Source organism: Euleptes europaea, chromosome 15 (assembly GCF_029931775.1).
Source record: "Euleptes europaea isolate rEulEur1 chromosome 15, rEulEur1.hap1, whole genome shotgun sequence".
In the NCBI taxonomy this organism is placed as follows: domain Eukaryota; kingdom Metazoa; phylum Chordata; class Lepidosauria; order Squamata; family Sphaerodactylidae; genus Euleptes; species Euleptes europaea.
Window position 1 is genome coordinate 37,197,040 of NC_079326.1, and position 25,461 is coordinate 37,222,500.

The 25,461-nt window shown below is 43.2% G+C and overlaps 1 protein-coding gene across 1 annotated transcript in view; it reads right to left on the bottom strand.

The window, feature by feature from the left end:
- STK39 (serine/threonine kinase 39) overlaps window positions 1–25,461 on the bottom strand; it is a 146,911-nt gene that overhangs the window by 65,507 nt on the left and 55,943 nt on the right. Inside the window, 7 exon segments of the mRNA XM_056861184.1 lie at window positions 7,770–7,835; window positions 7,944–7,992; window positions 11,442–11,575; window positions 14,849–14,950; window positions 15,049–15,158; window positions 23,183–23,238; window positions 23,778–23,919. Coding sequence (XP_056717162.1) covers window positions 7,770–7,835; window positions 7,944–7,992; window positions 11,442–11,575; window positions 14,849–14,950; window positions 15,049–15,158; window positions 23,183–23,238; window positions 23,778–23,919 — 659 coding nt within the window.

Below are 25,461 nucleotides of genomic sequence, written 5' to 3' on the forward strand. Positions count from 1 at the left end.
ATAAAGTGGTCTCGCATAACCTGCAAAAACCCAGTCAAAGGTTGTGCGCTCTTCACACCTCCTTTGGAAAGCATGACCAAAAAGGTGGGTGCCACTTCTGAACATGTTTCTCTGTCCCACAACCAAGCTGAGAGCCACAACGAAATGGATCAAGGGAAGAAATCACCCTCTAAGCTTGCCCACATCGTGGGCACAATCCTAAAATTAAAATACCAACTGGAAACTGAGGCTGCTTTATATATTTAAAATTCTGCACATACCTTCACCTAGCTACACGACTAAGAGGCATCTCTTTTTACCTCTCTCTTTCCTGATCTTTTCTGACAATCAGTGCATCCAGATTTACTAGGAGGCAGAAAATCCTCCCATTGTCAGGGAGCGATCCATCAGAGGCCACAGTGCCCTTGGCAAAGTTACAGTTGGGGCGTTTAGCTAGGTTCGCGCACAGGGCTTCACGGAGTGCTTCCTCCAACAAAGAACAGGCTACCCTTCTATTTTAAATCCTGAAATTTCAAGACATTGCTAGGGAAATGCTAGAAGCGTCATTCAGAATGCTGAAAAAGGATCTTTGGAAAAAAACATTCTAACTGGCAGTTGCTTTACAGTTAAGCCAAAAAGCTGACAGATGCATTTTAGTGCTGCTGTTTTAGAAGCCAGAATCAAAACCTTGAACAGTTTTTCACCCAGAAGCATTAAGAATCCTCTGTTCCAAGTTTTGATGCCTTAAAGGTAAAGGTCCCCTGTGCAAGCACTGGGTCATTCCTGACCCATGGGGTGACGGTCACATCCCGACGTTTCCAAGGCAGACTTTGTTTGCGCGGTGGTTTGCCAGTGCCTTACTTGCCAAAATTATCAAGATGTAGAGGGGGGGGGAGTTTAACTTCATCGTTCAGTAGGGATTTTGCCACCGAGCCCTTTTTATTTGCCTCGCCACATAACACAAAATGCCCTTCGCTGATCTTAAAACACTGTTTATCTCCATCCTTTTGCTTTGTGGACTGTTATATGTCTGCATACATGCAGCCATGCCCCAGTAACCTCTATGAGGCGTGATGATGAACCAGTGCAAGAATGAGTGGAACCTGAAAGGGAAAGCATGTGGGGAGTGGGGATCCCTTTTCACCTCTATCAGCATGTTCCTAAAGGAATAAAAGAAAAACATAAAAGTGATAAAGTATGTTCTGAAATTACATGTTCCAACTGCCCCCTCTAGTGGTGAAGATGATTTACATCCTAATCGTTTTCTTCAGCTGAAAAAGAGCACTGAAACAGAGATTGGACAAGGGGCACACACCGACATTCAGGGAATGTACTAAAGACAGAGGAAGAGGATAAAGAACTACATACAGTTAACACTACAGAATTCCTGATTTTGCTTTGCATTACACATGAAGCTGCCTTACACTGAATAGGGCCCCTGGTCCATCAAAGACAGTATTGTCTACTCAGACCAGCAGTGGCTCTCCAGGCTCTCAGGCAGAGGTCTTTCACATCACCTCCTTGCCTAGTCTCTTTCACTGGAGATTGAACCTGGGACCTTCTGCATGCCAAGCAGATGCTCTACCACTGAGCCACGGCCCCTCCCCTCTACCAGTAAGGATAAAACTGCTGTATAATATTATTAAATAGATACACTGAATATTGCATTGTAGCCCCATTTCCCCACATCAGATAAGGTCAGTTTTAAAAATATTTGTGGAATATTTTAGCAAGTTAACTGAGTATAATCAAGAGCACTCTAGCATGGAGTCTATTATTATGAAGATACCACTAGACATAGCGTTAGGTCAATCCAGCTAGCTTTATTGCTAGTGAAAAGGGTCCTCTTTAACCACTAAAAATGACTACACTGGGAATCATGGGACCTGCATAGACAAAGACCATGCGGGATGGGGGCTGTAATAAGGGGGGGGGACTGACAAGATTGAGCAAAAAAGCTAACTGGATCCAAGCCATAATGCTGAATTCTATGTTCTCAGTTGTCCAAAGAATTGCTGGAGAGGCTAGTTGACTCAGGCCTTATCTATAGGCATGAAACTAGAAAGAAATACCAAGTTGCAAAGTGCGGAGTCAAACGACAACTTGACAAGCATCATTTGGAAGTGCTCTGCTGCCATTCTGAACCAAAGAAGAGCTGCTCCTACTTAGTAGATGCCCTTATCTCGAAGTCCAGGGTTGTATTTATCAACAAGGCTTTTAATAGTAAGCAGGCAAAGGGTATCCAGGGTTTTATTACATTACTCTAGTAAAAGTTTTGGTGCAATGTAGCCAAGCATTCTTTACATGTGAGTGCACTGCAGTATACAATTATTTATATAAAATATCCTATTTTATATAAATAAAGCCAGCTTGGTATAGTGGTTAAGAGCAGTGGTTTGGAGTGGTGGACTCTAATCTGGAGAGCCGGGTTTGATTCCCCACTCCTCCACATGAGCGGCGGACGCTAATCTGGTGAACCGGGTTGGTTTCCTCACTCTTACACATGAAGCCACCTGGGCTAGTCACAGTTCTCTTAGAGCTCTCTTAGCCGCACCTACCTCACAGGGTGTCTGTTGTGGGGAGGGGAAGGGAAGGTGATCGTAAGCAGGTTTGATTCCACCTTAAGTGGTGGAGAAAGTCAGCATATAAAAACCAATTCCTCTTCCTCTTGGCATACAATTGTATTGTTGGCATACAATTGGCCAGAATTGGGAGGACGATCTTTTAATTTAACTGGTTATACTGGCATAACACATGATTCATTTCCAACTGGAAAAAACTACAGTCCTCCTTTATTGTTGCTACTTTTCACTTTAGCCAATATGAAGGCCAGCAAAGCGCGCTGCTGCCCTCTGCTGGACATTTCAGTTCCACGTCACTCTTCTCTATTGCTTCACTGCATAAAGGGTGTGCAGATCCATCACAGGCATTTGCAATCGGAAACTTCTCAATTCTGCGAAAGTGGAAATTGACTTTTGTGATCCAAGATTAACCATGTCTGCATGAGTCTGTTAAATGATTTACAGCAGTTTATATTTGCCAGCCGACAAGGCTTTAAGCTAATGCGTCTTAAAACGATTACTGGGAGGCAACAGTCTTTACGGCAAACAGGGGGGAAGGAAGTGCAGATGGAAAGAGAAGCACAGTTGGCCTTACTTTGCCAGCTGCAGTTAAATGCATTCGAAATTACTTAATTACAGTGGACAACCAGCGCCTAGAGGACTGAGGCAGGATATGTCGAAACTCACAAAGCGAAGTTTATTTGAAAGCTGTACTTCAGAGCCCTGGTTCCCAAGTGAAGCAAGCCACTCCGCTGCCTGACAATTCAACCAATTAATAATCCAACTAGTAAATATACATAATAGGCTGACCACGGTGATAAACAGCAATGTGTGAAACTGTAATGTCAAATTTTAAATAAATCATCCTTAAAAGCTCCTGGAAATGAATGAGTCCTATATAAACTCAGAAGTGAGTTCACAAATTCAATTACCAATTAACGTAATCATAGTTTTCGAATGCTATATACTTACCTGTTACTGCATTCAAAAACTCTAGTTACATCAATTGGTAATGAATTATACAGATAATATGAAGTCCTTGAAGACTCAAGGCAAAGAATTCTCAAGGTGAAAAACGGCCTTCTAGAAGAAATCTTCCATTTCGTCTTGTGACTTCATCAGTTTCCTTTCATCTCCTAACATTCATATGCTGATGACAATAAACATATGTACCCCTGAATGTGAATATTATTTTCTTACCAGTATATTTCCATGTAGCTCTCAGCTTACATGGAAATATGCTGGTAAAATTGGTTCTTGTAGGTTATCCGGGCTGTGTGACCGCGGTCTTGGTATTTTCTTTCCTGACGTTTCGCCAGCAGCTGTGGCAGGCATCTTCAGAGGAGTAACACTGAAGGACAGTGTCTCTCAGTGTCAAGTGTGTAGGAAGAGTAATATATAGTCAGAGGGGGTTGGGTTTGAGCTGAGTCATTGTCCTGCAAAGTATCAAAGGTAATGTGCTAATCATTGTCCTGTAAGTATCAAGATAATGTGCTAATGAGAGTGGGGTATGTTAATATTAACATACCACACCCTCATTAGCACATTATCTTGATACTTACAGGACAATGATTAGCACATTACCTTTGATACTTTTTGCAGGACAATGACTCAGCTCAAACCCAACCCCTTTCTGACTATATATTACTCTTTCTACACACTTGACACTGAGGGACACTGTCCTTCAGAGTTACTCCTCTAAAGATGCCTGCCACAGCTGCTGGCGAAACGTCAGGAAAGAAAATACCAAGACCGCGGTCACACAACCCGGATAACCTACAAGAACCAATGAACTCTGACTGTGAAAGCCTTCGACAATATGCTGGTAAAGTTTTCTCCCTCTGTTTTACAACCCAGATTGAGAGCACAATGGATTAGAGGATGACCTAGTCAGAGTTCAGCATTTTCATCTCACTTCATTCCAACTTTTAAGCGCATGTTTAAGTCCATCCCACTGAAATCAATGGAATTTGTAAAAACTTCAGCAGAAATCAAGCAGTTTATATCTATTTTTCCAGGGCCTTAAGACACATTCAAACACACTTAAACAAGAGAAAATTGATTCACGGCAGGTTAACGCCACTATACAAACCAACCACCAAACAGAACAGAAAAGGAAAGAGGATACCAACTGAACTATCATTTGTGCAGGTAATGAAATTAAAGAGTACCAGCATGGTTCCATGATGAGACTGCCAGACTAGGGGTGAGGAAATCCCAGTCAGCCACTGAGTGACCTGGGCCAAATCCCTCTCAACCTAACCAAGCTCACAAGATTGCTCTAAGGACAAAATGGCAGCAGAGACCTATGTACACCACCTTGTGCTTTGGAGACGAAGGGCAAGATAAAAATATGACAGAGAAAAGCAAAGGCATCTCACATTTCTGTCTCCAAGAAAAAAAGTGAATACTCTGAAACATACTTATAAGAAGGTACACAGAATTCCCACTGGGGTTTTCAGCACATGAAAGAAATGGGAATCAAACAATAATGACAGCTGGTTTCCCTCACAGTCCTGACAAGTCTGCTCGATTGGGGCCATTATCTCCCAGAGTTTATTCATACTGTCCCTGTGGGGCTGCTGCATTCAGCATTTCTATTTACTTTCCGATGAGATTTTTCCCCCACTAGTAGAAGGCAGGAAAAGCTCACACCGTTTCTAAGTATCACACACACACACACACACTCACCACAGAATGGGAATTCACTAGTTTAAGAGAAAGAGAAAAATCTTAAATAAAATCTAGACATTTACAACTTTGTTTACATTTTTACTAGTTGGAAACTCCATTTAAGATTTTTTTTCCTTCCAATTAAAACAGCACTTAGCAAATGTTTAAGCAATCCCCCCTGTTTTTATAGCACTCAGAGCTCCAAACATAAGCCTGCCTAATTTAGACAAAGAAAGAACACACTTGAGGGCTGCGGCTCTTTAAATTCAGGAGTAGATCATATCTGAAAAGTGGCACTAGTGGTTCATTCATAAGAACGAAGGAGATCAACCTTCTGCAGGCACCTGAAAAAAATCTCCATGTGGTGAAACAGCAGTACAACAATCAGCTTATTAATTGCCATACAGCCAGTGTGGTGTAGTGGTTAAGAGCGGTGGACTCTAATCTGGAGAACTGGGTTTGATTCCTCAATCCTCCACATGAGCAGCGGACGCTAATCTGGTGAACCGGGTTGGTTTCCCCACTCCTTCACATGAAGCCAGCTGGGTGACCTTGGGCTAGTCACAGTTCTCTTAAGAGCTCTCTTAGTCCCACCTACCTCACAGGGTGACTGTTGTGGGGAGAGGAAGGGAAGGAGATTGTAAACCAGTTTGCTTCTACTTAAAAAGTAGAGAAAATTGGCATATAAAAACCAACTCTTCTTCTTCAGTAAGAAATCACAAAGAACTAGTTTAGCTTCTCTACAATCTCACATCAAGTACCTTTCACTAGGGCTGTCAAAAAAAAAATTCGGTACAGTTCGGATTCGGCCGAATTTGACCCTTGTGGGTTCGGTACGTGCCGAAGTCCGAACTCCCCTGCTTCGGATCCCCGGTAATTCGGGGGGATCCGGAGTTCGGGGAAAAATTCGGCCCCAGCGCACCTTCAGAGGGATTCCCTGAAGGCGCGCGGGGGCCCTTTAAACTGATCTGAGCCTCCCAGCTGGGAGGCGCAGATCAGTTTAAAGGGCAGCCCGCCCCCCTTCAGCGGGCTCCGCTGGAGAGGCTCGGGCTGCCCTTTAAACTGATCTGAGCCTCCCAGCTGGGAGGCGCAGGTCAGTTTAAAGGGCAGCCCGCGCCTCTCCAGCGGAGCCCGCTGAAGGGGGGCGGGCTGCCCTTTAAACTCATCTGTGCCTCCCGGCCGGGAGGCAAATATGAGTTTAAAGGGCAGCCCGCCCCCCTTCAGCTGAGCCCGCTGAAGGGGGGCGGGCTGTCATTTAAACTCATCTGCGCCTCCCGGCCGGGAGTTTAAAGGGCAGCCCGCCCCCCTTCAGCTGGGAGGCGCAGATGAGTTTAAATGACAGCCCGCCCCCCTTCAGCGGGCTCCGCTGGAGAGGCGCGGGCTGTCTTTTAAACTCATCTGCGCCTCCCAGCTGGGAGGCTCAGATGAGTTTAAAGGGCAGCCCGCGCCTTTCAGCGGGCTCCCCTGAAGGGGGGCCGAATTTGCCGAATTTATTCGTGAACTCCCGAACTCGCTGAATTCGGCCCCCCCGGTTGCCCGCCAGTTTTGAGTTCGGATCCGTCCGAACAGAAAATCACCGAATCAGGGGAAATTCGGTTGATTTTCAGTTCGGACTGAACCGAATTGAAAGCCCTACCTTTCACTGCATAACTAAATAGCAACTACTAGTTTACTGAACTCATCTACCAGATAGGTAGTAGGGAAAAAAAGATGCCCTACATCACTCTGGAGGAGCCCTGTGGCACAGAGTGGTAAGTTGCAGTACTGCAGTCCAAGCTCTGCTCACAACTTGAGTTTGATCCCGACAGAAGTTGGTTTCAGATAGCCGGCTCAAGGTTGACTCAGCCTTCCATCCTTCCAAGGTCAGTAAAATGAGTACCCAGCTTCCTGGGGGTAAAGGGAAGATGACTGGGGAAGGCACTGGCAAACCACCCCATCATAAACAAAAGTCTGCCTAGTAAATGTCGGGATGTGACATCACCCCATGGGTCAGGAATGATCCGGTGTTTGCACAGGGGACCTTTACCTTTATACATCACTCTGAGTGATATGAAGAGAAGTTTGCTATACATTATAAACTGAGAAGTAATGTTCAGGGCCAACCACTAGAGGGATCTGAAAAGGCCAACCATGAGGCTAGGAAAGGAGTAAAGGGATTCACTGGGGATACATAATTAATCACAAGGTACCCCTGAAATTTTTTTTTTTGGGGGGGAAGCCCTCATGCACACAACGTTTGAGAATTCGGATCAGAAAGCTGTGCAGCAAACCAAGCACAAACTTCATCTGCATAAATGACCTGAGCATTTCCTTCCATCCCTCGTCCTGCCTGCTCCTGCAACAATGGCCTGGTATGACAGGGGCCCAATCCCCCACTCCCACCCCTTGTCAACCCTGCCATACCCTTTAGGTAATATCTGCCATGTACTTAACACACCGAATTCCAAACTATAATTATAGTAAACCTGAATATGACCCACATACTAAGCATTAAAATGGCTTGCTCCTGTATGCCCCACTGTCTACCGCAATGCTAAATGGTACAAGGAATCTTACCTTTTTTGCTCTTTGTGCTATGTCAGGGGTCTTTGTAAGAAGCTTTTCAATCAAGTATTCTCTAGTCTGCAAAATCAACGTTATAATTAAAGCCAGCCTCAAGAAAGCAGGGGAGGAAAAATACACACGAAGCTTAAGATAATTCAGTAAGAATATCTGTGGTAACTGTTTTACCTTGGCTTTCTGGAAGAATTTGCATTTCAAAAGTTCTGCTGCTGTGGGCCTGAAACATCAATAAGAAGTTAGAGCAGAGCAGACAGAAAAAAACAATTCCTCATTAATACAATTCAGGACACTGTGATTCTTCAGAATTTCTCACCAAGACCATTCAAAGGCAGCTCGAATTGCTAGCTTCAGCATTTATGCATTTCAGCTGACATCAAGTAACTGAAATGTATTTCTTGTGGAAGTTGAATATCCAGAACAAAGTTTTAGAAACCAGAATATTACAGTTTATATTAGGGGCAGGGATTATGCAGGCCAACAGTGGCACACCAGAATATGTTATTTGGCACCGATGGCCAGATCTCCACCCAAGGACTGAGGCACTGGCAGCACCGCTGCAGCCAGCGGTGCCGGAGAAGGCAAGAGACATGGTTTATGCTTGTCATCGCCTCCCTGACCTGCACAGCTACCAGCTGAGTCCAAGGCGAACCCCTCAGATACTGGCAGTACCACTGGAGCTTGGCTTACTCCAGGCATGATTGGCTACGTACAACCTTCATCTCTCCTCTGTCCCCTTCTCCTCCATCCTGGCATAGCAACATCTTCACAAGTACAGGTTTCCTTTTTTCCAGCACTTGGGTTAAAGAAGAAGAGTTGGTTTTTATATGCTGACTTTCTCTACCACTTATGGAAGAATCAAACCAGCTTACAATTGCCTTCCCTTCCCCTCCCCACAATAGACATCATGTGAAGTAGGTGGGGCTGAGAGAGATCTATGAGAGCTGTGACTAGCCCAAGGTCACCCAGCTGTCTTCATGTGGAGGAGTGGGGAAACCAACCCGGTTCACCAGATTAACATCCGCCACTCATGTGGAAGAGTGAGGAACCAAACCCGGTTCTCCAGATTAGAGGCCACCGCTCCAAACCACCGCTCTTAACCACTACACCACACTGGGTTGCATGTCCCTGGTTTATACAGAAGATAAGAAAGAGATGCGGTTATGGCCAAGATAAAGAAAACAGTGTTAACCATTTTGTGCACATTTATTGACGATCTGTGCCAACTGACCATAGAATGTAAAAAAAAATCTCACTCTTCATGTGAGACCCAAATACTACCTAGTCAAATTTTTTAACTATGGGAAATGCTTTTTTTAAAAAAAATTAATCACTTGACCTATTTTATAAATTGGCTTCCAACATTTTAAAATGAAAAGGTATCTAGGACAGAAAGTTATTGGGAAACTGAAAACATTTATGTGCCTTTAACAGATTGCCAAAGGCAAAAGAATGGGGCATGAGACACTCTGAAGGGACAAAGTGAGAACATGAACTCTGGACTGCCTGACAAAAGGCAACACCTGAGGTAAGGTGTACTGGCCAGGCTCACATCATTTAATCAGTTTAAAACTTGTAATTCTTACTGCTTCTCAAGGTAACCCAGATCCATGAAGTCGCTCTAGTAGTTGAGCAACTACTGCCAGAGAAGGTAAACATATTAGCCCACAATAATCTATGAAGACCACCAACATTAGCTGCTAATAAGGAAGTCGTAGCACAATAAACATATGAAGCCGCCTTATTCCGAATCCAGCCATTGGTCCATCTAAGTCACTACTGTCTTTCCTGATGTCTTTGAACTGAGACCATTTTAAATGGAAATGCCAAATGAATGCCAGAACTTCATGTGCTTTACCATTGAGCAATCCCCAAACACCTTAAAGGGAGATACTTAGTAAAGGCTTTCTTGACTCTTATCCTGTTTGCTTCCTTGATCTTCTACTTATCAATTACACAGCAACCATGTGAAAGTGGGGAGAAAGGGGTAGGGTATCGGTTTACAAACACTGAGAAACTAGTAAAATATGTATTAAAGCAGCAAGTAAAAATATACCCCCCTCCAGCCTGCAGAAAGGTCCAAAATGACTTTAAATTTTATTTTTGCTTCAGAAGTGATTATACCAATCATTCATAACATTCCATTAACGTCCCATTTCTCTCCAACACATTCAGTGAGCAATACACCTGCTTGTCTTGAAATATCCGCTTAAATCTACTTCTCACAAGTAGCTTTGTTTGAAAAACTGGGACCGGTTTCACCTCAGACCCATCCTGTTTCGTGACTACCTAAAGCAACAACATTCCTCACCTTCTGAAAGGTACAAAAGGTATTCTGAACAAGTAAGAAGGTGAGGAGCTCCAAGGTCTAGAAGAGTTCACATACCTGAAGTGCTGGAATGTTGGGGGAGAGGAGCATTAAGCAGAAGGAGGTGGCCCAGGGACTCCGTCCACACACCCAAGCAAAATGAGAATGGGGCCATTTTGCGGCTAGGGATGACATATGTGTGTGTGTAAAGTGCCTTCAAGTTGCAGCCGACTTATGGCGACCCCTTTTGGGGTTTTCATGGCAAGAGACTAACAGAGGTGGTTTGCCAGTGCCTTCCTCTGCACAGCAACCCTGGTATTCCTTGGTGGTCTCCCATCCAAATACTAACCAGGACTGACCCTGCTTAGCTTCTGAGATCTGATGAGATCAGGCTAGCCTGGGCCATCCAGGTCAGGGCTAGTGGATGTTTAAAGGGGTGAACAAAATTAAAAATTCATCCAAGTTTTGGAGATAAGATGTCACGCAACTGTCCATCACACTTTGAGACCATGACATACGCAACATGTTTATAAGAACGGTAGTTTCCTGTAGTTTCCTGAAAATAACTGCTCGTTCGCTTTAGTTCAGTCCAATAACAGAACAGTAGACTGCTCGTACTCAATATGCAGCTTGATCAAAATGCGTCCTCAAAACATTTCAACCTAAATAACACCTTTCTTTTTAATTTGCTGCCTAGTTGTAGACCTTTGCTTAAAGCATGTGCCTCGGGGACTTAAGAATTAATGGAAAAGGAATTTGTTTATAATTATTTTGAAACAAGTCACAGAAGAGAAGAGAAGAGCAGTCAGAGAGATTCACAAGGTTAATTTAATAGTACGCATTTATGTTTCAGCTGTTAATTTTTAGATTGAAATCCTGCTCTCTCAGTGGTGGTGGAAACTGCTTCTTATTGACTGCAGGAAAAGAAACACAATGACTCTTGGTTTGCTTCATTAGTTTCATTGATCTTCCCTACTCCCACCATTCTGCTGCAGACCTCTAACTCCCCTCCCCAAACTGTTCGTGGGTTCCCCGCCTCTCAGAAGCAGCATCTGGGGGCAGATCTGGAACTGCAGCATGAGAGGAGAGGCAGGGAAGTCACTTTCCATGGACAGAAATTTTTGGATTCAACCCATCATAGAAATTTCTGGATTCAACCCATCATAAAACATCAACCAAATATGAAATCTGAACTAGTGGAAGCAGATAAATAGATGATGCCTCACAATTCCCCCTTCTTCTATAGAGTGGTTAAGTGCCAGTGGAGAAACATGTAGCGGTTAGGCCAACATTCCTAATTAGTTTAATGTTTCCACAATAATCATCTTAATAAAACTTTTCTTTTTTAAAAAAGCACACACCTTTTAGAAGGGTCTTTCTGAAGACATAGTGAAATTAGTTTCCTAAAGGACTTGCCGTACTTCTTCGTCATTTCTTTATCTTCCACACCCGTTTCCAATGTTGGAGGGTCATTTTGCAATGTCAGCATTAACACCTATATAGAAACCAAAAAAAAAAAAAGGGACAAGAAAAAACAGCCTTAGCCAAATAAAACATCCATTAATAAACCCTTATGTCATGGGCAATTACTATGAATTTAGAACATACAGAAGGTGGGGGACAAATTTGTGTATGTGTGCATGCTGTCAAGTCACAGCTGACCTATGGCAACCCTGTAGGGGTTTCAAGGCAAGAGATGTTCAGAGGTGGTTTGCCATTGCCTGCCTCCGCGTGGGCTGAGAGAGTTCGGAGAGAAATGTGACCGGCCCAAGGTCTCCCAACAGGCTTCATGTGGAGGAGTGGGAAATCAAACCCAGTTTTCCAGATTAGACTCCGCCGTTCTTAACCATTACACCATGCTGGCTCTTGGTATATGGATATTTAGAGGCAAACATCACATGATGATTTCGTATAAGAATTTGTGCGGTCAGATATTAATGGGGAAACCTGCTGAGCATGAAGGATAACATCAGAAATCCACAATGAACCAGAGAAGGCTAGTGCATCGCAATGTTCCCTTTGCACAGGATAATTCATTGCTGGATAATGCACCCCCCGCCAAAAAGCCCTCTCTGTCAGACTCTAACCTTGGCTACTGCAGACAACCATGATTATTGTTCCCCACAGTTTATTGTTATGTAGGATTCTGAACCGAACTTCAAACCCATAAGAACATAAGAAAGGCCATGCTAGATCAGACCAAGGCCCATCAAGTCCAGCAGTCCATTTACACAGTGGCCAACCAGGTGCCTCTAGGAAGCCCACACACAAGACAACTGCAGCAGCACCATCCTGCCTGTGTTCCACAGCACCTAATATAATAGGCCTGCTCATCTGATCCTGGAGAGAATAGGTATGCATCATGACTAGTATCCATTTTGACTAGTAGTCATGAATACCCCTCTCCTCCATGAACATGTCCATTCCCCTCTTAAAGCCTTCCAAGTTGGCAGCCATCACTATATTCTGGGGCAGGGAGTTCCACAATTTAACTATGTGCTGTGTGAAGAAATACTTCCTTTTATCTGTTTTGAATCTCTCACCCTCCAGCTTCAGCAGAAGACCCCGTATTTTATGAGGGAGAAAAGAGAGAGTATTATGAGAGAGGGAGAAAAGCTGTACTGAGAGAACCCTGTACTGATTGACATAAACATTGACATGGGCCAGCAAGGAGTAAAAAAATCACACTGGAAAAGGAAGCGGTAGGGCAAAGGGAACGCGGAGTCTCACAGACCAATGAAAGAATCTGACCAGCCCCAGGTCACAGTTTGTTTACATGTCTTAGTAGAGTACAATTAATATAACAGGATATCACCAGGGACTACTATAATCTGTAGTCCCCTGTACGGCAATATTTTTTATTCTGCCATTATTGCTACAAAATGAGGAAGAGGGAGTGACCTGACATACCCTTTTGAAAAATAAAGCATTAATATAGGAACCAGAGTTAGAATTCTAAAGATAGGCATTTTCAGGGAGCGGACCGTTCAGGCGTCTGAATGTTCAAGGCTGTGGTCTCAGAACTCAAATTACTATGTTTCAGTTCTGTACTACACTTACACAGCAATGCATGGGGGGCAAAGTCCTTAGGAACCAGTGTGATGCCTGCGCCAGCGTTAACACCACTTGCGCTGGCTTAAACTGGCACAAGTGCCGGTGCAGGGCCACTTACGCTGGTGCCGGGGAGTGGTGCAGCAGTGCCACACTTGGGGGCTGGAGCAGCCACAGTGGAAGTGTATCTCCCCAGCAAGGGCTCGCACCGGTGCCAAAGAGGCTGTTCCCGGGGGCAGGGCTGACTTTAGTCACCACCCTAAGCCCTTTCGCCCTGGAACACCCCCTTTTGCAGGTTCGAACTTGCTCCTGCAAAAATCATTGTGTTTCCCCGTGAAACTCTATGGAGCAGTTTCACAGGGCTTGGGAGGGATTTATTATTCCTACTGCACTGCTGCAAGTTACTCAGGAGGCGGTACAGATGCGCTGACCCTGGGCACTTCTTAACAACCCCCAATAGGATTGCACTCTTATTCCTAATTATCCAAGGCTGGATCTTAAAAATTCATAATCATTTTTCCCAGTTCTGGGAAATACACAGGTGAATGTAGCACCTGTTTCAGCTCTTCTCCTTTCTTCAAAGAATTGGTCCAAGATACACACATGAACACATGAAGCTGCCTTATACTGAATCAGACCCTTGGTCCATCAAAGTCAGTATTGTCTACTCAGACTGGCAGCGGCTCTCCAGGCTATCAGGCAGAGGTCTTTCACATCACCTACTTGCCTAGTCCCTTTATCTGGAGATGCCAGGGATTGAACCTGGGACCTTCTGCATGCCAAGCAGATGCTCTACCACTAATATAAGCATAAGTAGTAGCATGTATAAAATAGATATCTAGAGTTAGAGAACTAGGCTTATTGCAGGAGATAAATGTGCAACTTTCTATATATTAACAGAATCTTTACAGTAAGTGAATTAACATTCTCTAATTGCTGTCATTTATTACTACCAATTATTTTGTCAGTTTTTGCTTCAAAGACCTCTACCTTTCAAGTAATAACAACGAATGCAAACATGTGTTGGTAGTCCACTTTATCTTTTCAGTACAGAAATCTTCCTAATTTGGATTTTAAAAATTAGTTCCAATTAACACTTCAGTTGTACATTGAGAATAAAATTTCCAATTTTAACACTACTGCATTTCAGAAGCTTTAATGACTCAATACTGCACACGGGCAGTATTCCGGAGACATCGTTCTCTGAAAATTATGCCAGTGTTTTAGACTCCAGCTAGCTCTAGAGTCAAAATAAACACCAAGTTGGCATACCAAAGGGCTTGGCAGTCACGCATGTCCCAGATGACAATAAACTAGCAAAGCTGTACAACCCAGAAACACATAGCTCAACCTTCACATTCACACTCGGTGTTTTAACCAGGAAGGATTAGTGTTTTACTTGGTAACTTGACAAGACGTGTTGCAAAAAGATTCAACACTGGTATACTTTATTTTTGCCATCTAATTTAAAAAAAGAAGCTCAGGTTCTTCAACTCGGGGGTGGGGGCAGAATCTCCAGTGAGTTAGAAATCCATAAGCCTTTATTTTTCTCATGGTTTTCACACTAGTGGTTCTTGTACATGAAGTTTATCCTAAATTTCAACTATGCTTTACTTTTACTTTTTAAAGGCCAGGTATACAGTCCTATATTGTCCTACACAGAGAAGACCTTTTCATGTAACATTAGATTATATGCTTATGTTCCAAATGTAATTACTTTCATTGGAGGATATTTGTGGTAAGGTGCGGCTCCTGTTGCCAGTTCGATGGCTGTTATTCCAAAACTCCAAATATCAGCCTTGAAGTCATAGCCTCTCACCTATTCCACAGAAAAAAAGAAGAAGAAAGAGTCAACTTAGCACTGGTATGTTTAACTCAACATAGGAGACAAGAAACATCAATCAGCTCTCCCTGTACCTGTTCCATGACTTCAGGAGCCATCCAACATGGGGTACCAACAAAGGTCTTCCTTACTTTGTTACGGGTGACGTCCCCTCCTGTGGCTAAAAATGCACTAACACCAAAATCTAAGAACCAGAAGAGACACAAGAGAAACAGAAACCACTTTTAGCAATTGATTTGTGTATTGAGGTAACTGTGCTAATTTTAATTCAGATGCTACACAAAAGTATGATGTTTCTATTTAAGCAAAGCTGAGAAAGTAATGTTCAGTAGGTGTAACGCTGCAGTTTATAGAAGAGTTACAAGTCAAAAGATGCTGCCCCTGCTCATGAATCATGCATTTAAGAGAAAGCAATATTTGCCCTCCTGTATTAAAAACAGAAAGATACTCAAAGACACTAAACAAGGGGCTTTCCCCCCCTTTTCAATCTCTTTTCAAATTGGCATCACAAGTTGACCTTTCCACACTATTCATAGAGAATGTAAAAGATACTATTATTAAGGTATGCATTCAAGAGAGTATGAGCATAAATGGAGAAATTTGCACAGTTATTTTGCTTCAAGTTACTTTAAGTTTGTGAGAGATTGCTACCTAGGTTTGTGAGAGCCAGCGTTATGTAGTGGTTAAGAGCAGTGGTTTGGAGCGGTAGACTCTAGCCTGGAGAACTGTGTTTGATTCCTCACTCCTCCACATGAGCAGCGGAGGCTAATCTGGTGAAGCAGGTTGGTTTCCCCACTTCTACACATGAAGCCAGCTGAATGACCTTGGGATAGTCACAACTCTTTAGAGCTCTCTCAGCCTCACCTACCTCACAGGGTGTCTGTTGTGGGGAGAAGGGATGGTGATTGTAAGCCGGTTTGATTCTTCCTTAAGTGGTAGAGAAAGTCAGCAAATAAAAACATGACTTCTTCTATGACATGAAGGTTATGGGAGAAACTAATTAAAACACCTGGGGGAAGTGTATGTCAACTACAGGGAAGCACACAAATTTCACCACAGATTAGTTTATATTCCACTACTGTAACTGTATGTAAAAATCTTATTGGTATTTCTGGCAGCTGATATTTGGAGCACTTGTGTGTCAAATTTACAGTTCAGCAGATAAAAGCCTTGACCATTTCTGAGGGTTTTGAAATTTCATAAAATTTCACAACTCCCTATTACGAACTGCGCATTAAAAACGGTGTTGTGCATCTCAATACACATCTTGCATTTAAAACCTATGACACGGAAGTAATAAAAGAGCCAGTCATTCTCCCACAAGAGCTGCTCTGAGCCAGTAATTCTTAAAGGGTATTCAGAAGCAATTACTTTTTATCAATTGAGAATAGTAGGTGAATTCACAGGCTTTTTTTTTTTAAAAGGTAACAAGAAAGCGTGTACACGTTACCTTAGTTTCTCTCCTGCTAGGGGATTTGTACCAAACCACAGAAACAAAAAAAATTAATAAAAGCTGCCACCAGATAAGTATACACAGGATCCAGTGACTAGGGTTGCCAACCTCCAGGTACTAGCTGGAGATCTCCTGCTATTACAACTGATCTCCAGCTGACAGAGATCAGTTCACCTGGAGAAAATGATCAGTTTGGCCATTGGACTCTATGGCATTGAAATCCCTCCCCTCCCCAAACCCCGCCTTCCTCAGGCTCCACCCCAAAGACCTCCCACAGATGGCGAAGAGGGACCTGGCAACTCTACCAGTTGACAGAGCAGTTTCGCTCAAGTCTGTTGGTGGACCTACTCTGAAGGAACTCTTTCACCTTATGAGCATGCATCTATGAGTGTTTCCAGCCTTCCCTGGCCTACCGGTTTTCATTCTGGGCACTAAGCCGGAAGAGCAGCCAGGTGATTCAGTGAGAAACCCAAGGACCCCTGCCTCCCCCCCAGTTAGGTATCTTAGGTGCAATTCTTACCAGCATTTTGAGGAGATGTAATATTGATAGGATAATGCACTACATATCCCAAAGAGTCACATAATACAACCCACTTAGGGCTAAAATGGATTATCTATCACGTCTGTGTATAGAAACACCAGCTCACCTGGGAGAAGGCTAAGACAGAAAGGCCCCTCTAGATATGCAAGATTTCCATATGCCAAAGGCTGAGTGTACAAGCCCCCACCTGCACATTGAAGCAGTGCAGCCCTAAGGAACGTACCCATTAAACACTTCTTGCAAGCAAATTCAAAAGCTTGTTGGAAAACAGCTCTATTTTGAACACACGTGAAGCTGCTTTAAGAACATAAGAAAAGCCACGCTGAATACTTCCTTTTATTAGTTTTGAATCTGTCACCCTCCAGCTTCAGCAGATGACCCCGTTCTCCATACCATGCATAATTTTATAGGCCTCTATCATGTCTCCCCTTAACCGCCTTCTTTCCAAGCTAAACAGCCCTAAGCATTTTAACCACTCCTCATAGGGCAGTTGCTCTAGACCCCTGATCATTTTGGTTGCTCTTTACTGCACCATATCCTTTTTTAGGTGTGGTGATTGAGTCAGACCATTTGTCTACTCTGACTGGCAGCAGCCCTCCAGGGCATTTTAGAATGAAGTCTTTCATGACTCCTACCACCTGATTCTTTTAACTGGAGATACCAGGGATTAAAGCGGGGACCTTCTGCACACGAAGTGGCTGCTCTACCACTCAGCTTTGGCCCTTCCATGCTTGCTTCTGGCTCCATGCATGGGAAGATGGACAAGGGATTGTTTCTGCAACCACACTGTGCTTTGGAGGTGTTTGATGGACTGTCTCACTGCAGTAACTGAAGCAAGACCCACCCTTGCCCCAAACCAGTCATGGCAATCATACATTTTGGCAAGATACCAACTTTGTGGATCCCTGTGGTGCAACTATTAACACTACACCATGTATTATTAGCCACTGTTGGGAACAGTTTTCTTTTAAGTCTCTATCTACACAGTGTATGTGAACATGCTGTCTACCATTCAAAGAATGGTAAAAAATATGTGTGCCCGAGGATATACCACATTCATAAAGACACAGGCGTGCCTTGTTTTGAGCGGAACAGACTTGATTTAGCCAAAGGGTTTCGTATCAAGAAGCACCCTTCAAGCAGAACTGAAACTGGAGAGTGCATGAATTCCAAGAATATGATAAAAGGAAAATGCAACCCCCTAGAAGATAAAAAGCAGCTTCATCAAGAAACTCTTTGTAAGCCCTAGATAAAAAAAAAAAGAACACAACTCACTTTCACTGGGTGCAGAGAATCTTTTATCAGTTTCTGCTTCTTTTCAGATTCTACTAAGGAAACGATTCTGCTTTAGCCACAATCAAGCTGATGGATTCTCCAAACAAATTCTACCAGGTTTTTTTTTAAATAATTCACAGTGGGTAGCCGTGTTAGTCTGTTTGCAGTAGTCAAAAAGGGCAAGAGTCCAGTAGCACCTTAAAGACTAACAAAAATATTTTCTGGTAGGGTGTGAGCTTTCGTGAGCCACAGATCACTTCTTCAGATACAGCTAGAATGTGAATCCATCGGTCTTTAAGTAGAGAAACAGTATGTAAATGTGAATAGCAGGCTTGATGGGATCAGGCTTGTGGTTTCTGACATCAGAAACCACAATATTCAAAAACCAGTGGGAGAACATTTCAACCTTCCAGGACATTCTGTTGCAGATTTAAGAGTAGCAGTTCTCTTACAAAGGAATTTTAAAGGGAGATTGGAAAGAGAAACTGCTGAATTACAGTTGATATTCAAACTAAAGTCAATGCATTTACCTGGGCTGAATAAAGACCTTGCATTCATGGCCCATTACCAATGCTGATTTCTCCACACCCATCTCTCCCCTGGACATCACAGACTCTTCTGCATATCACACCTAATCCCATCAAGCCTGCTATTCACATTTACATACTGTTCCTCTACTTAAAGACCGATGGATTCATATTCTAGCTGTATCTGAAGAAGTGAGCTGTGGCTCACGAAAGCTCATACCCTACCAGAAAATATTTTTGTTAGTCTTTAAGGTGCTACTGGACTCTTGCCCTTTTTTAAAATAGTTGTTCTCAGTTTTGAGAGAGCAAGCCTCTCCGTTTTGTCCCTAGCACATTACAAGACAGAGTTCTAAGTGGAGCTAGATTTTTTTCCCCTTTTTGCTAAAAAAGCAAACACAAGCATTGACACAAAAGGTCAGAAAGGGACTTTGCTGAAAGCTTAAAATTAAGATATTTGTATTAGAGGTATAGTGGGTGTCGAGGATAGAGGAAGACAAAGAAGAAATAAATGGGGAAAGTAGGCATTAAATTGTAGAGAAAGAATTTTGTAGAGTTAAAGTAAGGCTGATAAGAATAATTAAGAGTAGTACTAATAGATACTGTTTGTAATGTTCAGCCACCCTTCTTCCACCAACAGAAGTGCTCTTCTACCACCGTACACCTTGGGATCCAAGCCCCAGAATTCTGTGTGTGGCTTTCTGCAGCAACAAATTCATGCACTCAAGGAATTTTTAAAAGGATGATTACCAGGGGGGGGGGGTGTTAAAAGATCCCCAAACATTAGGAAGGTTTTGCTATTTGAATAACTACTACCTTATGAACTGTTATTTGTCAGTTATAAGCTTTTTGTCTCAATTACACATGAATTACAAGTGAAATCAGTTAAAGTTTATTACGTATATGATTTGGAACTTTCCCTGGTGAATTTGCAACCTGTATTTTGATCGTTGTTTACCCTTCTCCCACAAACAGAAGTGCTGTTCCACCTCCATACACCTTGGGATCCAACCCCTAGAACTCTGTGTGTGGCTACACTTTCTGCAACAACTAATTCATGCACTCAAGGAATGTTTAAAAGGATGTTTGCCAGCATGGGTGGGTAAAAAGATACCCAAATATTAGGGAGGTTTTGTTTTACATTTTATTTTAAACCGTGTGTGTGTGTGTGTGTGTTAAGTGCCGTCAAGTCGCTTCCGACTCATGGCGACCCTATGAATGAAAGTCCTCCAAAATGTCCTATCTTTGACAGCCTTGCTCAGATCTTGCAAATTGAAGGCTGTGGCTTCCTTTATTGAGTCAATCCATCTCTTGTTGGGTCTTCCTCTTTTCCTGCTGCCCTCAACTTTTCCTAGCATGACTGTCTTTTCCAGTGACTCTTGTTGTCTCATGACGTGACCAAAATACGACAGCCTCAATTTAGTCATTTTAGCTTCTAGGGTCAGTTCAGGCTTGATTTGATCTATAACCCAATGTTTTTTTGGGCAGTCCACGGAATCCGTAACACTCTCCTCCAACACCACATTTCAAAGGAATCTACTTTCTTCCTATCAGCTTTCTTCACTGTCCAGCTTTCACACCCATACATAGTAATAGGGAATACGATAGCATGAATTAATATAGTCTTGGTGGCCAGTGACACATCCTTACACTTCAAAATCTTTTCTAGCTCCTTCATGGCCCTTCCTAGTCTCAATCTCCTTCTGATTTCTTGGCTGCAGTCTCCCTTTTGGTTGATGGTGGAGCCAAGGAATAGAAAGTCTTCAACAATTTCAATTTCCTCATTGTCAACCTTAAAGTTGTGCAATTCTCTTGTAGTCATTACTTTTGTTTTCTTGATGTTCAGCTGTAGTCCTGCTTTGGCACTTTCTCTTTGAACTTTCAGCAGTAGTTGTTTCAAATCTTCACTATTTTCTGCCAATAATGTAGTGTCATCAGCGTATCTCAAATTATTAATGTTCCTCCCTCCAATTTTCACTCCACCTTCATCTAAATCTAATCCAGCTTTCCTAATTATATGTTCTGCATATAGATTGAAGAGATAGGGAGATAAAATACATCCTTGTCTGACACCTTTGCCAATTGGAAACCATTCTGTTTCTCCATATTCTGTTCTAACTGTGGCCTCTTGTCCAGAGTACAGGTTGCGCATCAAAACAATCAGATGAAGTGGCACACCCATTTCCTTTAAACCCATTTTAAACCTTAGTCATATGTATTTTAAAAGAAGAAGAGTTAGTTTTTATACCCTGCTTTTCTCTAACTTAAGAAGTCTGAAAGCAGTTCACAATCACAATCCCTTCCTCTCCCCACAACAGGCACCTTGTGAGGTACAAAAGAACATAACATAAGAAAGGCCATGCAGGATCAGACCAAGGTCCATCAAGTCCAGCAGGCTGTTCACACAGTGGCCAACCAGGTGCCTCTAGGAAGCCCACAAACAAGACGACTGCAGCAGCATTATCCTGCCTGTGTTCCACGGCACCTAATCTGATCCTGGAGAGAATAGGTACGCATCATGACTAGTATCCAATTTTAGTAGTAGCCATGAACAGCCCTCTCCTCCATGAACATGTCCACTCCCCTCCTAAAGCCTTCCAAGTTGGCAGCCATCACCACATCCTGGGGCAGGGAGTTCCACAATTTAATTAGGTGGGGCTGAGAGAGTTCTCAGAGAACTGTGACTGGCCCAAGGTCACCCAGCAGGCCTCATGTGGAGGAGTGGGGAATCGAACCCAGTTCTCCAAATTAGAGTCTGCTGCTCTTAACCACTACACCACACTGGCTCTCTGCATTTTAATTCAGTAAAATATGCAATAAGAAGAGAACACACGTTCTTTTATGAAGCTACAAAGTTGGCCAACCGGGTACTATCCTGGATACCCTGGCCGACTGCCTTGAGTCCATGATGATGGTATGTGTGTGTGCGTGTAAAGTGCTGTCAAGTCACAGCCGACTTATGGAGAACCCTTATGGGGTTTTCAAGGCAAGAGACTAACAGAGGTGGTTTGCCAGTGCCTTCCTCTGCACAGCAACCCTGGACTTCCTTGGTGGTCTCCCATCCAAATACTAACCAGGGCTGACCCTGCTTAGCTTCTGAGATCTGACGAGATCAGGCTAGCCTGGGCCATCCAGGTCAGGGCCACAATGATGGTGCTTACCTTTAAAACCCTAAACAGTCTGGGACCTTCGTATCTATGAGACTGCCTTTCCCAATACATCTCTACAGACAACTTACTGGTGATCCCTTGCCCAAACCCGATCCGGCTTTCCTTGACCAAGGCCAGAGCCTTTTCAGCTGTGGCTCCTACCTGGTGGAATTCTGTCTCAAGAGATTCCGGCCTTGAAAGATCTGGCCCAGTTTCAAAGGGCCTGTAAGACAGAGATATTCCACCAGACCAGTAGTTGAGGCCAGCAACAGTCTTACGTTCTGCTGCCATGAACTGAACTGAATTTGTGGGCTTCCCTCCTCATTTACTATCCAGCCCTCATCAGCTCTTTCGCCAGGCATCTTGAGGGGAATTTTTTATTCCTAACCAGTTGTTGTTTAAATTATAATTTTAAACGCTGGGAGGGCGCTGTGAAATTTTTTTAGGCGCTGACACTTTCTATGTTGGTTTTAGATTTGTATTGTCCTACTAGATTTTAATATATCATTGTTTATATATTTGTGAACTTACGGTTCAATTTATATTTTATGATGTAAGTCGCCCTGAGCCCTGCCTAGGTGGGGGGAGGAATAGATTAGATAGGATAGATAGGATGGATAGGATGGATAGGATAGATAGGATGGGATGGGATAGATGGGATGGGATGGGATAGATAGATGGGATAGATAGATGGGATAGATCGATCTTCATTTTCTTTAACATACACATACAAGTTTCAAGTTGTTAACACTGTAATAAGTAATTGTGAGGACACATGATTGAGGCTCAGAGCCAGGGGGACGGGGAATGCAGGTAACATGATTTTGTTCTGAAGTAGGGGGTCAGTGACTTGCCACATTCTTCACCAACCATCAACGCAAAATTATTGAACACAAGTACATTTATGGCAATGGTTTAAACAGGTTGTGGCATTCTGGCTTCCTTACAGCACAGAATGGCTTTAGTGCTTAATCATACATTAGCTCTTGTGCAAATGGAATTGCATTCTGTGAAACTCTTCCTCCACTATCACATGGTAGGATGCAGCTCAAGAGCTCTAGGCCACGTAAAGTTAAGTGACACATATTTCAGAAGTGTTCTGCTGAGTACTTTGAAAGCATCAACCTGTAACCCCCATCATCAACAAACATTCTTGCTTTTTAACAGCCTTTTAAAATGTTAAAATTCAACTGGATCTCAACGCACTTCAGATGATCTCCCACTCCCCACAGGCAAACACTTCAATGATCTGACTATTTTTATTACCTGCTATTTGTACTGAGCCATCTTCACCCAGTAGAATATTACCAGCTTTTAAATCCCTGCAAAAAAGAACAAATAGGATGCATTTAAACTCAGGTTGCGAGGATATCATCACTTCCGATGGAATTTTCTTTACTGAGAAATGTGCCATGGGTTAAATTAAATGGCACTCCACACATGCCAATTACATGATCTTCTAATTAAAAGGACAAATTGGCACTTTATTGGGGGAGGGAAATTGACATTGTTCCCCTCGCAGAAAGCTTACCATTTAGACGAAAGACTCTCTTTTCAAGACTATTTCTCCAACATTGTAGACCTGAGCACTCAGAGGCATCACATCCCACAGAGAACACCAGCCCCCTTCATGCTGCCCCCAGATAATCAGAGCAAGCCAAAAGCTAAAGCAGGCCCAGGAGACTCCCCATTTTGAGATAATGGAAAGTAACCAAAGTGACCACCGGGAGAAGAAATTTCAATTCTTTTTAGCATTGTACCCATCAAACAACAACAAACATTAAGTTCCCAGGAATCACTAGGAAAAAAGGAGCTGAAGAATAAAAGAAATTGGGCTGTGGCTATTTCCACATGTTTGTACCTGTGAATTTGACCGTTCCTGTGTAGATAATCTAAGCCTTCCAAAACCTCTTTAAGAATTGTTGCTATTATTGATTCTTCAAGAACGCCGCTCTTGTGCTCCCCTCTGTTGACAATGTACTTTATTATATCCAACATTGATCCTAGAATTGAAGATCCAAGGTTACAGGAGAGAATGGAGACTCTCTTTCAGAATCATCTTGCAAGTCTTTGGGCCTAACTCAGAAATAAGGAGCTTTTCTTCTTTTCAGTCTAAGCACATACTTACAGAGACCTGCAAAAATCTGGATTGTATTCAAAGATTTCCCAAAGACATTTTTTGGCATGAAATACTCATTGATTTCTGAAACACCAACACCTTGGTTGCCCAAATGGCTGGATCACATCTGAGGAAGAAGACAAACGGTGCAAAAGCAGCAGCCAGAGAATTCGGGACCACGCATGAGGGATGTCACAAAACCACACCACTACATTACAATACCATGAAGCCTGTGGCATTTATGGGGGGGGGGGGAGGAGAAAAGACTCTGAGGCAACTGCCTGCCTGATTTGACTGGAGAGTGTCCAGTCCTCCACTCCTGCCTCTCCTATAGATTCTCAAAGGTTTATTTAACAGAAAATAAAGTATTTCATAAGTTAAATGTTATAATGGATGGCTTCACTATATAAAGAAAAACCGGCTCTCAACTTTACCCTCAAAGGTTGCAGACTTTTCCCCAACGAGAGTACCTACTTTGTAGCTGAGCCTCAAGGAAAGTAAATAAACCTTCAAGGAAGATTTGATCCCCCTTTTCTCCATATGTTACCTCAGCAGATTCAACGATTCTCTTTTAACACAGAGAGCTCCTGTCCACAGAACCTATACACGTCATTTAGGAATGTAAGGCCCTTAACAGGATACTTATTTGTCTCACTGAAACAAGCTTTCTTCTCTAAGCCAACCCCAAGCCCTAACTAAATGCCAAATCAAAGCCTGGCTAAGTTGGCGCTCTTATCCCTGCCGGGGGGTGGGAAAGCTTTTCTTCACCCTTCTTAAGCTGAAGCTGGCTCACCCCCTTCTATCCAATGGAGCTCCATGGGCTCTGATTGGCTGACAATCACTTGGATTGGTTCAGAGCCCTGGAGGAGAGGCACGACTTTTGGGGATGTCTGCCACAAAACCAATTTAGAGTGAAGGTAATTTGGGCGGGGGATCTGAAACAAGTTGACTTCCCCAACAATTTCAGCACTCTCCACCCACCAAAAAAGAAAAGGAGGGAGGGGTGTGCTTTTAGGAGCTCCCAACACTTATGCATAAAGCACCTCCCCTTCAGTTTAACCTTAGCAAAAAGGAGCATCTTTCCACTTTCAAAACAGCTAGGAGCATTGGAAATAAACACTACACATTGTGAGTTGACAGTATTGCTGAAGAAGAGTTGGTTTTTATATGCCGACTTTCTCTACCATTTAAGGAAGAATCAAACTGGCTTACAATCACCTTCCCTTCCCCTCCCCACAACAGACACCCTATGAGGTAGGTGGGGCTGAGAGAGCTCTAAGAGAGCTGTGACTGGCCCAAGGTCACCCACCCTTCACGTGGAGGAGTTGGGAAAGCAACCTGGTTCACCAGATTAAGAGTCCACCACTCCAAACCACCGCTCTTAACCACTACACCACACTGGCTCTGTAGATTCAGATAATGTGCT